This window comes from Eumetopias jubatus, unplaced genomic scaffold, assembly GCF_037043125.1.
Source record: "Eumetopias jubatus isolate StellerSeaLion01/CBP00866 unplaced genomic scaffold, mEumJub1_p1.0 scaffold_5, whole genome shotgun sequence".
Lineage (NCBI taxonomy): Eukaryota > Metazoa > Chordata > Mammalia > Carnivora > Otariidae > Eumetopias > Eumetopias jubatus.
The window spans coordinates 113122791-113138757 of record NW_028274811.1 but is presented as its reverse complement, the minus strand read 5'-3'; the positions used below and the strand labels follow the sequence as shown (position 1 = coordinate 113138757).

At 49.2% G+C, this 15967-nt stretch overlaps 1 protein-coding gene across 1 annotated transcript in view; it reads left to right on the top strand.

Annotated features, from left to right (window-relative positions):
- Nucleotides 1-15967, top strand: part of ABLIM3 (actin binding LIM protein family member 3) — a 109132-nt gene that overhangs the window by 75042 nt on the left and 18123 nt on the right. Inside the window, exons 9-11 of the mRNA XM_088023693.1 lie at nucleotides 6473-6531; nucleotides 8671-8742; nucleotides 15098-15227. Of these exons, the coding sequence (XP_087879819.1) occupies nucleotides 6473-6531; nucleotides 8671-8742; nucleotides 15098-15227 (261 nt within the window). The remainder of the gene's footprint in view (nucleotides 1-6472; nucleotides 6532-8670; nucleotides 8743-15097; nucleotides 15228-15967) is intronic.

Here is a 15967-nt window from a genome sequence, read left to right as displayed (position 1 = left end):
ATTTCCTGGGAAACAAAATTGCCCACTGGGCAAGTCAAGAACTTGTCAGATACTCGGGTTTTTGCTCAATGAGATGTTTTATTAGTCGGGACTTTTTAGGCGGCAGAAACAACATTAGGTAAAAGGGGATTGATCATCTCACAGAACTGAGAAGCATCTAGAAGCAGCACGACGAGGTTGAGGAGCCTGCAGGGGTCAGCAGGTGGTTCTGCTCCTTGCTTCCTTCAGCGTGTGGCCTCACAGTCTCCGGCCCTGCTCCGACCTGCCTCCGTGCACACACAGGGGAAGCATTCCGTGCCAGGTTCAGCACAGAAGTCCCGGAGAGACTCTGTGGAGCCTGACTCAGGCATATGTGCATCCCCAGGCCAGGGTGAGGAGACTGTGCTGGACAGAGCAGGACATCTTAGCTCCCTAAACCCCAATGTCCCCATCTGGAAACAGGGATAGCACTAGGCCTACCTTGCCAGGCTGTGGTATTAAGTGAGCCAACACGTGATAAAGGCTTAACACTGAACCTGGTACTGCCAGGTCTGCCCGTCTGAGCTCATGTAAACATCCAGGAATGTAGAAATGGCCATTCCCTGTGACGCCATGCGCCCCAAATGCTGACTATTGTCAATATTACCGTCATTATTAATGACGCTTAACCTATGGGCTTAGCCTATGCAGTCAGTAAATGTTAGTTACCGTGGTGAGCATTGACTTAAGTACTGCTGTTCTATAGTGTATAGCGTTAAGGCCTGGCATAGGCACTAATTGCTAAATATGAGTTATAATACTAACGATAGGAAGAAAGCTTAGTGGGTGACACATAGTAAGCACGTCGTGCAATTTAATTGCCGGCCTCACTGCTACAGTCAGCAGTTAGTATTTCCCGTGAGCTGCTCTGCACCTAGGTGCTGCCACACCCCTTACCTCACCCTCCTCCTATCCTGCGTGCTAACCAGCTTCCTGGCAGCTAAGCACTTGCTCCCTCCACCTCTTTATTAAGCTTCAAGCCCACTTGATCCTATCAGCGCCAGGCCAACGAATCTTTTCCACTTCTGAGCTGCCTTTGTCCCTGGGCCCACGCCCAGCCTCCCGGAGGGGTGTGCTGGCTGCTAAGGCGGGCTTCTGTTCGCCGACTCCATCCGCCCAGCCAGCCCTGCTTGCTGCACGCCCCTCGCTCCCCCAAGCCAAGGCTCCCGGGAGTAGAAAAATAAATACTACCCCGCTGCCCTCAGGTCTCTCCAGTACTCCTTTCCCCTTCCCCAGACTGGATCCTGGCAAGGAGATTTTTTTTTTTTGGTAGGGGAGGGCAAATGATGATAATCACAACAACTAACATTGCATAGTGCCAACTCCAATAGACTTTGTCCTATGTGCTCTACAAATATGAACTCACTACTGCTCACAACAGACCTCTGAGGCAGATACTGTTATCATCCCCATTTTACCAGTGGGAAGACTGAAGCACAGAGAGGTAACTGACTTGCTCTCGACAATGCAGCTAGGAAGTGATGTAATTGGCCTTCAAACCCCATAAGAATATTACAATAAATAAGGCATAGATTGCCTGATACATGGTAAAGACTTACCAGTACCCAAGATTATACTAAAGATGATACGGCTGTTATTGTATGTCAGATTCAGCAGAAAGGCTCACTCTTCTCCCTATTGCTGAGTTTGGGACCTTTTAGTAATAAGTGAAGAGCAGAGTATCCTGTGGTCTACAGGAGTGGTAAAATTCTCATAAAAAAAAAATTAACCATTTTATAGTGTACAATTCAGGAGCTTTTAGGATATTCACAATGCTGTACAACCACCACCTCTAACTAGTTACAGAACATTTTCACCCCAGGGTGCCTGGGTGGCTCAGTCGTTAAGCTTCTGCCTTCGGCTCGGGTCCTGGGATCGAGCCCCGCATCGGGCTCCCTGTTCCGTAGGAAGCCTGCTTCTCCCTCTCCCACTCCCCCTGCTTGTGTTCCCTCTCTCGCTGTGTCTCTCTCTGTCAAATAAATAAATAAAATCTTTAAAAAATTTTTTTCACCCCAAAAAGAAACCCATACCCATTAAACTCTTCCCATTCCCCCTCCCCGTAGAGCCTGGCAACTTTGAATCTACTATCTGTCTCTATAGTTTACCTATTTGGGAAATTTCATATAGATGGAATCCTACAATACATAGGCTCTTATGTCTGGCTTCTTTCGCTTTAGCATAGCATAATGTTTTCTAGATCCATCCATGTTGTCACATGTATCAGTGTTTCATTTCTTTTTATGGCTGAATGCTATTCCACTCTGTGGATACAGCACATTTGTGTGTCCGGGCAGGGATTTTAAAAGAACCATTCCAAGATCCTAGCAAGTCTAGGTCACAGAGGCTGTGCCGCTGACATACAGGCAGAACTTTGAGAAACCTCACCCTGCTACGGTCAAGAGAAATCCGGGGAAGCAACGTGCTAACCCAAATGCCTGCTGAAATGGACAAGAAGGGCTGGGAGGCAGACAGCAGGGAGGGTCACTGGTCATCTGCAGGGTCTAAAAGCATTCAGATACTGAAAAACGCTGTGCTGGGCAAATAGAACCTTTGGGTGGGCCGGTTTCAGTCCCTGCTGTGTTTGCAACCCTGACTGCGTGGTCTGGAAGACTGTGGTGCCAGGTCTGGCTTTGGCATTAAAATCTCCACTAATACAAAAAAAAAAAAAAAAAGAATGTTGGCAAATTGAACTTCAAGGTTCAGCAGAGAGATGGGTGGGTCTCCAAACATTAAAGAACCCCCCAAAATGACCCAAAATGTGGGGTGTGCTGTGACCAGTCGGAGAGAAAAGGCTGATGCTGCCTCTGCTAGGAATTAAGAAGAGCGTTACCACCGGCTGAGGGACAGCTTTGGAGATTCCGATCGCGGCCTCTGAGTCAGCTCACATGGAAATAGCTAATCCCTTCACTCCATAATTTTAACAGGAATTTTTAACCGCAGGACCTGGAACTGTCTGGGACAGTCTCAGAGGATGGGTATGACTCGTGGAACCAGGAATCTAACCAGCAAAAAGGGTTGACTTCCTACAAGAAATTAAAACGTTCTTCTGTCTTATACAATTGGTTTCTTTATCCCATCCCATTCCAAAGGAACGAAGTTGGAGTGTTAACTAGTATTCAGTCCTGTGGTTCTCCACTTTGGAGTCCTAAGTCACCATGGAGCTTGTTAGCATCACAGATTCTCAGGCCCCGCCCCCAGGAGGTGACTTCAGGGGCTCCATGGGAGCCCAGGAATCTGCGTTTTACCAGGCTTCTAGACAACTGGGCCACAGCTCACACTTGGACAAACCCCAGTCTAGTGAATATTCTGATAGAAACTCACTCTGAAATTATAGCTGTCAAATCAGAGTCTAGATTGTACTGCTTGTCCAAATTGCTGAGCCCAGCTTGGAGAACTCAACTGGCCTAAAACAGAATAACATGTTTCTTATTCATTCACTCCATGAGTATTTATTGAGAATCTGCAGTCCCTGCAGCTGTATCTGCAGATAAGACAGAGGTGAATCCCGCTCCTTATAGAACTTACATTCCAGGCTAATTCATTGGATAGGGGCAAATAATTCATTTTTTCTATACAGAGAAATCTGTGAAGATGAAAATACAGAATCTCCAAGGGTTGGGAGGGAAAGTAAACATCCACTAGTGTAAATACCTCATTATATGTCTCCTCTATAATATCCTTGCTGAGCATGTATCCACCCAGTGTGTACTTACATACTTCCAGGGACAGGGAGCTCACTCTCAGAATGGACCCATTCACTCCTCAGACATTGAATTTTCTTTCCCTGAAACTTCTGCCCTTGGTCCTTGTTCTATGTTACAAGACATGCAGAACAAGATCATTGCTCTTCCCGCAGAGAGGCATTAAAATACTCAAAACCCTTTTTCACTATTCTGCTAAATCCTCTCTTCTCTGTGGTGAAGACCCTGCCTCATGGCCTAATTTCAGGTCCCCTCTCCATCCTGGTTACCATCATCCTCTGGGTGCCTTTCATCCTGTGTCTCATTTTAAAATACAGAGGTGGGAGCACCTGGGTGGCTCAGTCTGTTAAGTGTCTGACTCGGTTTCAGCTGGGGTCATGATTTCAGGGTCGTGAGATTGAGCCCCAAGTCAGGCGCCACACTAGCGCAGAGTCTGCCTGAGATTCTCTCTTTCTCTCTCTCTCTCTCTCTCTCTCTCGTAAATAAATAGAATATTTTTTTAGAAAAAAGAAAATACAGAGGTGGGATCCAACCAGTCATTCATTTATGTCTTTAGGAAACACACTTGAGCCAGGTGCTGTCTTAAGCTCTGGGGAGAAAGTGCATGGAAGAGAGTAACAACCTTCTTCACTCTGGACACTGTCTTTCTGTCTGTGGCATGTCGTTGAACTAGTGGCTGGTGCAAAAGCTCAGCCAACCACCATTTCCTAGGGGTCTTCATGAACAGATCACCCTTTCTTGCCTTAATTTACCTAAGTCTGTTGCTCACAACCAACAGATTCCTTCCCTCTTTAGTTTAGATGCTATCCTGCCAACTCCCAAACTTCTGATTTCTTTTCATCTCTAATTATATTTTCTTTCTCCCTTTTGATTCTCCCCCCTCACTTCTTCTATAAACCTGCTTTCCTGTGAGCTGAGTGCTGAAGCCATTTGCGGCTCAGCTTTATTTCAGAACAGATTATGTGAGCAGCGTGGAGAGACCATCAAGTTTGACCTCCTCTCTTTACACATCATTTCCCCCCATGAGGACTTCTGCCTGACCCTTTCCCTTCATATGCCTCTTTCTCTTCATCTCATGTCCTTCTTAGACAACTCCCTCAGCCGTTTCCTACAATGACCTGTGACATAGGCTTCCTGCCAGAGCCACGGGGATAAATAGCTCCTGGTGGATTCAGCAGCATCCCGGGACCCGGAAATGCTCTCTCTAAAACTCCCCGAAGCAAGGATCCCCACCCACCGCTTGGGAGCAGACACACCCTGTGACAGCCCGGCTTGCTCAAGCCACAGTCCTGGAGTCCCTCTACTGGGCTCCAGGAACCATTGCACTTTACCTTAGCAGGCATTAAATTCATGTTGAATTACTAGGAGCTCACAAGAAAATCAGCCAACGAAACTGAAAGATCCCTATCTATCTCATAAATGACGAACTGGGACTAGAATTAAAAATTTGGAGATGAAAACAACCTCCAAGACTGTCCCAATTCCACCTCATTGTTATTCCAATGAAGAAACGGGGATGCAAGAGAGAATGTGTTAGGGGCCAAGCAGAGGCAAGAATCCAGGCTCCAGAAACAAGATCCCGTGCTCCTTACCTCGGGCCTATCCTCTCTGCATCACGTTTCAGGGGCTGATTTTTCGACTTCACACCACCACCCCCATCAGTTGGCCAGCATTCCAGTCCCAGGGTTCCAGGCAACAAACCATAATGGAAAGTATATCCTAAAAACAAAGTCAGACAAACAAATACCATCTGGGTGCTCAGGAATCCAGCCATTTGCTGGCTCCTTTCCTTTTCGGGCTGGTAATCAGAGCAATGGCACCAGGGGGATAATATGTTCCTACTTTTCCTTCTAATCCAGGACACCTGTTTCTTCTTTGGGGAATGTGTAATATTTGGGGCTTCTTCTCAACATGTGACCAGCCACCTGTTGCTCATGCCTTTCCAAACTGGCCTCTCAAGTTTGGGGCTGGCCAACTGGACAGCCCCCCCACACACACACACACACTAAAATGCAGGCATTTGCAATATACTAAATTTGAAGAGTCTGGAGCCTCTTAGGAATTAGCAGGTCAAGACAGTGGCCTCAAGCAGACTATACATCATGACACCTCCCCCCTTCAGTATGACAGCTCTTGTACACTGTCAGAAGTCTTTGAAGGGAAAGGAAGGCTAGAGGTCACCATGATCTGTCGCTTTATTTTACCTCCACTGCCATTCATTCATTCAACAAGTATTTATTGACCACCTGCTACGTGTCACTCACTGCCAATCATCCACTCATCTGTTCACCCCGCAAACATGGATGGGGCCTCTGCTGAGAGCAAGATCCCATGCTGGATGCTACAGGAGAGCCAGCAATGAATAAAGCTCAGCCCCTGCCCGGAGGAGCTTCTAATTTAGTTAGGGTCATGAATCCACAAGCCACTGTGATTTGAGGTCGTATGTGTTAAGAAAGATACAAAGAACTATGGACCGCAGAGAAGAGAGAAGTCACTCCCTGTTGGCAGGTAAGAAAGTTTGCAAGAAGATGCTGTGTGAGATCTGGACCTTGAGAAATGGGTAGGATTTGGACAGGCAGAAAGAGCGGGAGTGGCTGATCGATGGAGCAGCATAGAGCCTGGTTCACCAGGGGCGGTCCTCCTGGCTGCTGTGTAGGGCATGTCCTGCCGAAGGAGTAAACTGAGGTGAGGGGTGGCGAGAGAGCTAGTAGATGTGAAAGGTCTGAGCCTTTGTTATTTTGCTGGCCCCGTAGGTTCTGAGGTTTGGCACCCCATCTGCAAACAGGCAGCCCGGGCAGAGAAGAAGTTAAAGGTAAGTAAGCTGGTAGTGGTACCAGACCACACTTTTTGCCACTTGGTTGGGGGGACTGTGCTTTAGTAGGGAGGCTTTCCTTAGTATGCACACTCCCAGATGTATGGCCGTATCCTTAGATTTCCTTAACGGTAACACCTGCCTCGTGGGGCATTTAAGGGGATAAAGACATTGGATGGGAGAGCACTTTGAAAACTGTAAAATTGTGAGTTTTTAGCATTTCTGGGGCCAGGCTTTCACCTTAGCATTGCTCACCAAGATGGTAGCCTCGTTGAAGCTGACACACTGGGGGTTTTCCCCAGCCTCATGTCATTTATTAGGAATAATAGCGTTGATACAGGAATTGACAGTTTGTAAAGCATCTTCACAGCCACTGTCTGATTTGCTTTCTTTAAGCCTGTGGATCGGATGGGGCAAGGAATTGTATCTTCTCTTTGCTGGTGAGAAATTCAAAGTCTAAAGAGGGTGGTGATTTGCCTACAGTAATGCAGCAGGCAAGAGCACAGCCGGTGTCCCCAGACACACACTGGGCCACCGCAGTCCTGCGTCCCTCTGAAGTCCTGTGCTCTGACTAGTACCAAGAAGTCCTGTGAATATGGGTTCTTGATCCAAGGACTGCAGGGAGGAGCCCAGCTCCTGAGTCCCTGACGCTGTGGAGGAGAAAGCTGGGTACATGCTGTGGACAGGCACTTGATGATGTCCGAAGTGCCTCTACATTTTGCAGAAGAACTGGTCTATTGATGTATAATTTTGTTTGAGCCTTGAGGGCTCTTTTCCTCCTGTTTCTTCCAAGTCCTCTCCATTTAAGATGTAAAAAGACCTAATTGCCCTTTCTTTCCTCAATTTCTACCTTTTTGGTGGCATTTCTCAAATTCAGTTATCCTTCTACAACCCCGATGCTTTTGCCACATCTGTGCACCCCCGTATCATTACATACTTAATATTCTTCTTTAAATCAACCCACTACTCTTCACTTAACAGAACTTATTTTAAAATAAAACTTTATACCGCCAAGTAGAAAGCCAGTATTACTTGCTATAAATAGAAGGTAACTATAAAATACATTCAATGAAAAGGAAATGTTTCTTAAAAATAAATCTTAGAAATTCCAGCTAGATGGTTTTGCCTCTACTCTCTTTATTTAAAAAAAAAAAAAGGAAATGAACAGCTGTTGAGAAAGTTGCTGAAATACATCAGCACTAAGTTAAGACTTCCTCCTTGATTTAACCAAGAGGAATGAAATACATTCCTCTTGGTTAAACCAATGAAATTTTGCATTTTACTCTCCCATTTTGCAACTCAGTGTCATCAAATGCTCCCCCTAAATTCATTTTGCCAGAATCAGCACCAGTTCACAATGCACAGTTTAGGAGACACTGCTATAGATCCCCAGGTAGAATGCTTTAATTCTAAATTGTGGCCTGAGAGATCCACCGGCAATTTCACAATCCTTCAGACCAGCCCCTTCATTTTACAGATCGGGAATCTGGTATCTCTAAAATCACATAGTTCACTAGGGGCCCTCAGTTCCCAGTCTGTTCGCTTTTTGACTCCAGCATGCCGTCCCTCTCGCAGCTTGCAGGAAGGTCGACATAGTCCCTCCTTCTGCCGAGGGAGCCATTAACGCATCGTTGCCGTTGCTCAGGGAAAGATTTTTTAAGTTTATCACTTAGGCTGATGTCAATTTGCAAGGGATACACTGTAAAGAATCAGTACTTTATGCAATTACAGGAAGTTTAACCTGCTTGTACATTTTATATAAACAAACTGCTAAGGAGTGAGTACTAACCAATTTTGTTCCCGTTCAAGTAAATACATTATTGGCAGGATAACCCCAAATGAAAAGTTTTATGAATAAAAGCCTATCTAAAAGGTCAATTACAAATATGTAAAAAAAAAAAACCCACAAATCCAAATTCTGTCCAACAGCCTGAAGTCCTGTGTATTTCCAATTTCATTCACACTCAGACATTGATTACAAAGGTAGAAAATAAAGAGAAAGTACAGAAAGCCAGCAAGTGTATTTAACCGTGTTGTCGCTGTTCCCTACAGAGCTGCCTTCTTCCTCCCCGCCCCTCCTCCCCTCCCCACCGGCTGGAGGTACAGCTTCTCACTCCTTCTGTCTGGTCTCTCCCACAGCATAGGCGGACATCCGAAACTTCCATCTCACCCCCTGGATCCAGCATTGGGTCACCCAACCGAGTCATCTGCGTATGTATCAATTTTCAGCCACCCAGAGGCCTTTCTTATCCGCAGGTCTGCTACCTAAAGCGTTTCTAAGGACAGCCAAAGACAGCTGTCAGGTTTTCATCCAACTAATATCTCGTGTGTGTCTGTCATGTGCTAGAGACTCTGTGCTAGGTCCTGGGGACACAGTGGGGCACAGGGAGGACGTGGACCCTGCCCGCATGGAGCACAGAGCCTAGTAAACACAGAGTTACGGGGCTGATGTCAAGTTTAGCAGGAGCACAGAAAAGTCAAAGACAGAAGAGCCCCTGGTGAGCTCTGAAACCATCGCAATGTGCCTCCTTCCCCACTGCTTAACCGAGCTAAGAGTGGGACAAAACTCTGGGGTCAGAGTGGTATTCAGAGTGGGGACTGGGTGGGAGGTCAATGTAGAGGTAGGGGTGTGTGATAAGAAGGCAGAATGGAAGAAGAAGCCGTATGAATATGGAAACACGGCATAAAGGAGTTGCAAATGTAAAGAAGAGCTTTCTAGTGACATAAGGAGTTCAGAGATGGAGAAGACCACAGGCATGTATCTGAGCTCCCATCCTCAGAGGCATTCAAACAGAGACACTCATCATTTGCAGGGACATGGCAGAAAGGACAAGAGTTGAGTCAGATGACCTCAGAGGTCCTTTGGATATATCATTCATTCATTCATTCATTCATTCATTCAACAAATGTGTGCTAAGTGTCTCCTCTGGGCTAAGTGCTGGCTTCTGTGCTGGAAAATGGTGGTGAACCGCCTCATGACATTGAATATGTGTTATCCACATAACCCATGGATAAGCAGTCACAGTTCTGGTAAGTGCTAGGAAGAAAAAGTGCAGGGTGCTCTAATGAGGCTACAGAAGGACAGAGGGACAGATAGTCTCGGGCCAACTGGAAGAAGAATCCTGAGGAGGAAACATTTAAGCTCAGACCCGAGAGAGAAATAGAAGTAAGTTAAAGCAGGTGAGGGAGGCAGAGCCAGGGAGGACAGAGATGAGCAAAGGAGATGAGCCATCTGACTGTAGACTCTTCCAGCCTTCCCCAAGCTGGAGGGGCCAAGAAGACCAAAATTGGGTGGAGGGGTGGAGGGAGGGGAATGGTCTAGAGTAGGAAGACTGCTCCTGATAAGAAGTTCTAGATACAGTCCCCAAACCAGCCAGCCCTGGGTGGGCCCTGACCACCATTGCTCCATTATTATTTTACCCCAAATCCACATCCAGTTTCCTCCTTGATCCCGGATAATGCCCACTAATGGGGCTGCTTCCTTTCCTTTCTTCCTCTGTTCAAATGAAAATCAGACATAAGAGTTATCGTTGACAGCAACTTCATATGGTCAATACTGCCTTGCGGCTCCCACAGAAAACAAGCGCTTTGATCACAGGCCATCCTCATTGAAGATTCCTGTCCAGAACAAAAACAGACGATTATCCCCTCGGTGCTATGAATGGGGCCAGACACAGCAGGATTAATGAGCTAAATTTCAGGGCCTACACCGTGAGAAGGTTATTAACAAAGTGAGCATGTCCCCAGGAGAGTTACCAGGATATGCAAACTTGGGATATATATACAGCAGTGCTCTGATACCTTTAATCCCTGGCTGGTCTTCCCTGCTACCTTTGTGAAACAAGTTAGCCCTAATGATGAATGATGTTCACCCTGGAGTCCTGGAGAAAGATTGCCCCTCTGAGGGTCAGCTCCACAGAGATGAACAAGAGCATCTGGGGACACCTGCCATTGTGCCGTCCAACTGGGGGCTCGTACACTGAGCTCAGCTACCCGTGTATGCTGCCATAGGCATGTGTCTCCTGGCTTGCCCGTTATACCACCTCACCTTCAGCTGCTCTGGGGAATGACCGCACATGTCACGTGGGCCGTGTTTTAAATCAGACCATTCTAAACATGGCTTCCAAACTCAGGGAAGAAACCACCCGACCACTTTCAGGACATGCAGTAACAGGCAGAGAGGTAGAGTATTGGGTTTGATTTTCATAAATACTGAGGTTTGGTATTAAAAATAGAATTATCAATGAACCTGGGGGGAGCAGTTTCTTTCAAACTTTGCCTCACCCCCCACTGACTGCTAGAATCATCTTCAGGAGGTTTGATTTCGACCAGCTCCATGTGTTTTCTTCCTTCCTTCCTGGCTCATTATGTTGTGAAGCCTCTGTTCAGTCACTGTGCCTCTAAATCTAAAGCTCATTTATAACCCTATAAACATAGTAGCTATAAGAAGACATATAAATATAGTATTTTTGAGGTTTGGACTAAAGCACTGAGATGAATATCGATGGGTCGAGACAAGTTTGCAAGATGCCAAGAGCTCTCAAGGACGAGGTCTAACATCCCGCGACAAAAGGCGGCAGTTACTTCAGCAAGGGGACCATCCTAATAAGGTTCCCTTGGCCCACACACGCCCAAATTGGCTCAAGCATGGTGCCTGACCCGGGCAGGCTCTGGCAGAAATGAGATGGCACACTCCTGAGAGTTTTGCTGAGGACGGTTTTGTGAAGGGACCATTTACAGAGGCCTAGGCTGGGTTAGGGGACCCACAAGACATCGTGCCGGCATCCAGGGTCTACAACAGCAGGCACTGTCGCCACCCTCGACCTGAAGAGAAGGTCTGGCAGAAGCTAGAGCTGTGAAAGGCATTCCCAGGTGGGCGCCATGCCCACCACAGCCGCTGATGCCAGGGCAGTGCCAGGGGACAGGTGCGCAGCCTCTCTCTCCACCACCCCCCAGTCGGCAGGTGCCCTCCCCGCCCCGCCCAGCTGAAAGCCAGGGAGCTTCTGATGCAGCCCATGGGGTCTGGGAGCCCAAATCAGGGCAAGGAGGAATGCATGGTGGATCTGGAGGCAATGCAGAATGAACAGCCCAGTGTCCAAACAACAGCGGGCTGCCACGGGGGACAGAATGGTGGAAGGGCCTTGGAATATGTTTCGAGGAGCAATGCTTGTAAGGTCTTTATGAGAGTTGCTTTCTCTCCAGTAGTTTTGGCCTTGAGACTCACCTGGGCCCCCAGGCACTGGAAGAATGTTATTTGGATAATACAGTTTCCCTGGAGTCTCTGTCTAGTGGCCTCTCAATTTATCTCACGTCAGGACCTTGCAAGTCACAGTAGTTATGGGGGGACAGATCCTGGTTGACCACAGCAGAAGCCAGGCACAGAGGGAGCAGCTGGAGGATGCAGACATGGACAGGACAGGGCCTCGGGAGCCATGAGAAGTGGTCTGTCCCACACGAGGGGAAGCTGTCTCTTAATCCATGCTGTTCTAGAGGGCTGGACTCAGCCAAGGTCAGGTAGTAGGTAGAGGCTTGTCTCAGTTCAGTGTAGGGCCTGTTTTCTGAGGGCAGCCCTCTGCCGGCTGTAAGACAGTGAGCTCCCCACCCTGCAAAGCCAGCAGGGGCCACTGGGAAGGCAAGTCCTCAGGCTAGACTGGCTGGGCTTGAATTCTGATTGTGCTACTTATTAGTTGTGTGACCCTGGGCAAGTTCATTGACTTCTCCGTGCCTCTTTCCTTATTCAGAAACGAAAATGATATTAGTGCCCACTAAGTAGCACCGTGAGTTGTATATAGCCCTACCAGGGACTTCAGACAGCATCTGCCTCATCCTAAGTACTCACCAAATGTTAGCTCGGGTTTCACTCTCTGTGATTAATTCTGTCTTTACCACCTCCATCACCTTCAAGGAGCTGTGAGTGAAGATGTCCCCCCTGCATGGGGTTGGAAGGCAGTCCCCACCCAGGTTGGGTAGTTCAGACAGGATTCAAACCTACTGGCTAAGTAGCGCAAAGTGCAGAACCATCGGAGCCCCATCTGGAAAACAGTAATAACATTGACGCTGACTCCACAGAGGCATCAGGACCCTTGGAGGAGACAATACCTGCAAAGTGCAGGGCCTCACACATAAAATGCGCTCAACCAGTGTGAGCCCTGTTGGAAGGGGTGGCCTCTAAGACCTGCCTGATTCTAACATTCTGTGCGTCTTCCATCCCAATATTCTGTTTTTAGTGGAAACTGGAGAAGCTCATCCCCCCTGTGCCTGGTTTTTGTTTCCTCTCTCTTTTCCCTCTTATCTCTCTGCCTCTTTCCTGTACCTTTCCTCTTCCCCAGGCTAAAGTGGATAATGAGATCCTTAATTACAAAGACCTGGCAGCTCTCCCCAAGGTTAAGTCCATCTACGAGGTACAACGCCCCGACCTCATTTCCTACGAGCCTCATTCCAGATACACGTCCGACGAGATGCTGGAGAGATGTGGCTATGGAGAGGTACGGCGTCTTGGCCCTCTCCAGGGCTGTTGGAGGAGAGAAGGCCCGCAAGGTCCCCAGCCACTCCATCACAGACACGTTGGCCTCCACAGTGTCAGCCCCTGCACTCTTTTAAACTAGAATGTATAGTCAGCATTTAAAAATCAAGTGATTTCACCCAAAAATCTGGCTTTTCTTGAAAAATCAGAGCAGGTGTATTTCCACTATCCAGAGGAGGGAGCAGCGCCTCCTATAGGCAGGGCACAGCCTCCCCAGTTCTCCCCTGTTTCCACCACCCCCTGAGAACCCCAGCATTGAAGCCAAGAACCTGTGACCACTTATCACTTGAATTACTGTTTTTCTTCTAGTGGAGTAATTTTAGACACAGCCCATGGCTTTCATCCCTGACAGGCTCAGTGGCCATTTAGGTTTACAATCCCTGGTAGGTAGGTTCTCTGGGTTTTGCACCTGACCTTAAGCCCCTACGTTCAAAGCAAGAGACGCTTTTTAAGAACTCAGCATCGGATGGCTTTTGAAAGAATTAAATGGTTGCTGGACAAGAGAAAGCTTGCTCTGGAGAAGGCAGGTGGCCGTTACCCTGAAGGTCCTGGCAGGCTATATCTCCGGCGAGTCCTAACCCCATTCAGGGCCCCTGAGCGAAGATTGTTGAAAGAAGGAGCCCTGGCCTGGGGAGCAGGGACCCAGGCTCTTGTCCCCACCCCACCACTGTCCCTTTCCTCTCTAAAGGAATTAGGGTTCATTTGGTTGGAGAGCCCAGTGCTGAGAGTCTCGGGGCTCTGGCCCCTGAAATGGACCAGGGCAGGGGTACCAGGTGGAGACTGATGCCCCTGAAGCCAGAAATGGCACACTGGGCCCACAGGTCAAAGCCAATTCCCAGATTTGTTTTGTTTCACTAAGTATCTTTTAAAAATGTAAATGAGTTGCCATCATTTAAACATGCAGAGATTTCACATAAGAACCTGCATTTCTGACTTGTCTTGGAAATGTAAGGAGCGGTGTTATTGTTGGGCAGGTGTCCCAGGGGCTGAGCCGCCGCTGCCCTTTGCAGACGGAACATTCCATCTCCAGCCTGCCACACCACCCACCAGCCCAACTCCCACATTGATGGCAGCAGTCCAGCCCTTGGTTGGCCCTACATTCGGGTCTCTGGACCTGCACACTGTCCTCATGAACCACAGAGGGGTCACGAACTGGTAGAGAGACAGGGCAGGATCACAAAATGGCTCTGAGCTTGTGGTGGCGAAGCCTGGGTCCAAGTGAAGACCCTACCACATTGTACCTGAGAGGCCGCAAGCCACCCCGTTCCCTCTCTGGGCCTTGGTTTCCCACTGGTAAATGAAGGGCATGATCTCAGGGTTCCCTACTGTGTGTTGGCACTGCTAGTGCTCCAGCCCGCTTAGCACGGCTGCTGTCTGGGGAGGGAGGCCCCCGGAGCTGCTACAGGTGTGCTCTCCGCTCAGCTACCTAACCCCCCTCCCTCTCTCCCTCCTCTCTCTCCTCTGCTTCTTCCACGATGGCCTTCAAACTCTTCGCTTCTAAGTCGCTGGGAACACTATCTCCCTACTCCCAGGTAATTGAGCTGGTCCGGGGAGACCTTTTCTATAACTGTGTCCCTTTATGCTGGCCGTAGCAGACCCCTGGTTTCACCCCCCCCCACCCCAGCTCCGCACGGTGCTCCCCGACCAGGGCACAGACGGGAGCCTTAGGAGCACAACCTGGAGGAAGTGGCTGTAGCTAAATGGTAGAGGATGTGCCTTTTCTCCCCAAAGGGAGCCTCCCTGATGCTCCTGGGATACTTGGATTGTATCCTGATGCTCAGGATTCCAGACACCTGACCCACGGGTTCTATTCAAGGAACTGAGTGATCGGTGAAGGCCCCCAAAATTGCCTGCAGTTTTCCTCGGGCTATATGTGTAACCCAGGGAGGGGGCCTCGGTATTCAGAAGGGCAGTACCATGAATTTGGATCCTCAGCCCCCTAGAATCCCGGATTCCACGTCACTCCCCCACCTGCCCGCTAGACCCTTGGGCCACAGACCTGCTTAATTGCCGGCCTGGCTCATGGCCTACTTCCTCCCCCAGGACATCTACGAGCACCTGGACCTCCGACAGAGAAGGGCCTCCAGCCCAGGATACATCGACTCCCCCACCTACAGCCGGCAGGGCATGTCCCCCACCTTTTCCCGCTCGCCTCACCACTACTACCGCTCCGGTAAGGAAGGGGGAAGACCCCAAAGGAACAGGAAGAGCCAGGGGGACCATGCAGTGGCTGACTGTCGCCAGCTGCAGAGACAGCCCAGGGCTTCCCCCAGGATCTCCGTCACACCAGGGCCCTCTGGAGGCCTGTGGCCACCCAGGTCACCAGCCAGGCCTAACTGACATGCCCCTGGCCGGGGGAGAGAAGGGGCACATGGAGCTGAGAAGCAGCAAGAAGGTGGGTGGTAAGCTGCCAAGAGAAGAGGGTGGCAGGCAGCCCAGCAGCCCGGGCTGGAAGAAGACTCCTCTGTCCTTGTCCTTTGGCCTGCCCCCTCCAGAGGGCCAGGGGACCAGAAACAGGCCCAGCCTTACCCCCTCCGGTCAGGTCATCCACAGCCGCCTGGAGGTTAGGGGTGAAGCAGGTGCTTGGGTGGAGGAAAGACGCAATTGAGAGGGTGGTGGGGAGCCAAGGGGTCCAAAGACACCTCCCTGAAGCCCGGTGGAGTTGATGCTTACCACAACGAACTCTGACTCCGGGGTGAGGCCAGAAAAGCGGGTCGAGCCTGTTTCTGCAGACACGGTGCATGAGAGCACAGCCCCTTCCTACCATCCCTGCTGTCATCATGTCACTGCTGCCTTCAGTGCCACCGCGGTAATGCCTGTTTTCTCTGTGCCTCTGTTCTCTCTGGGGACCACTGCCTGCGCGCTCCAGGGCCCGAGAGTGGCCGGAGCTCTCCATACCATAGCCAGTTAGAT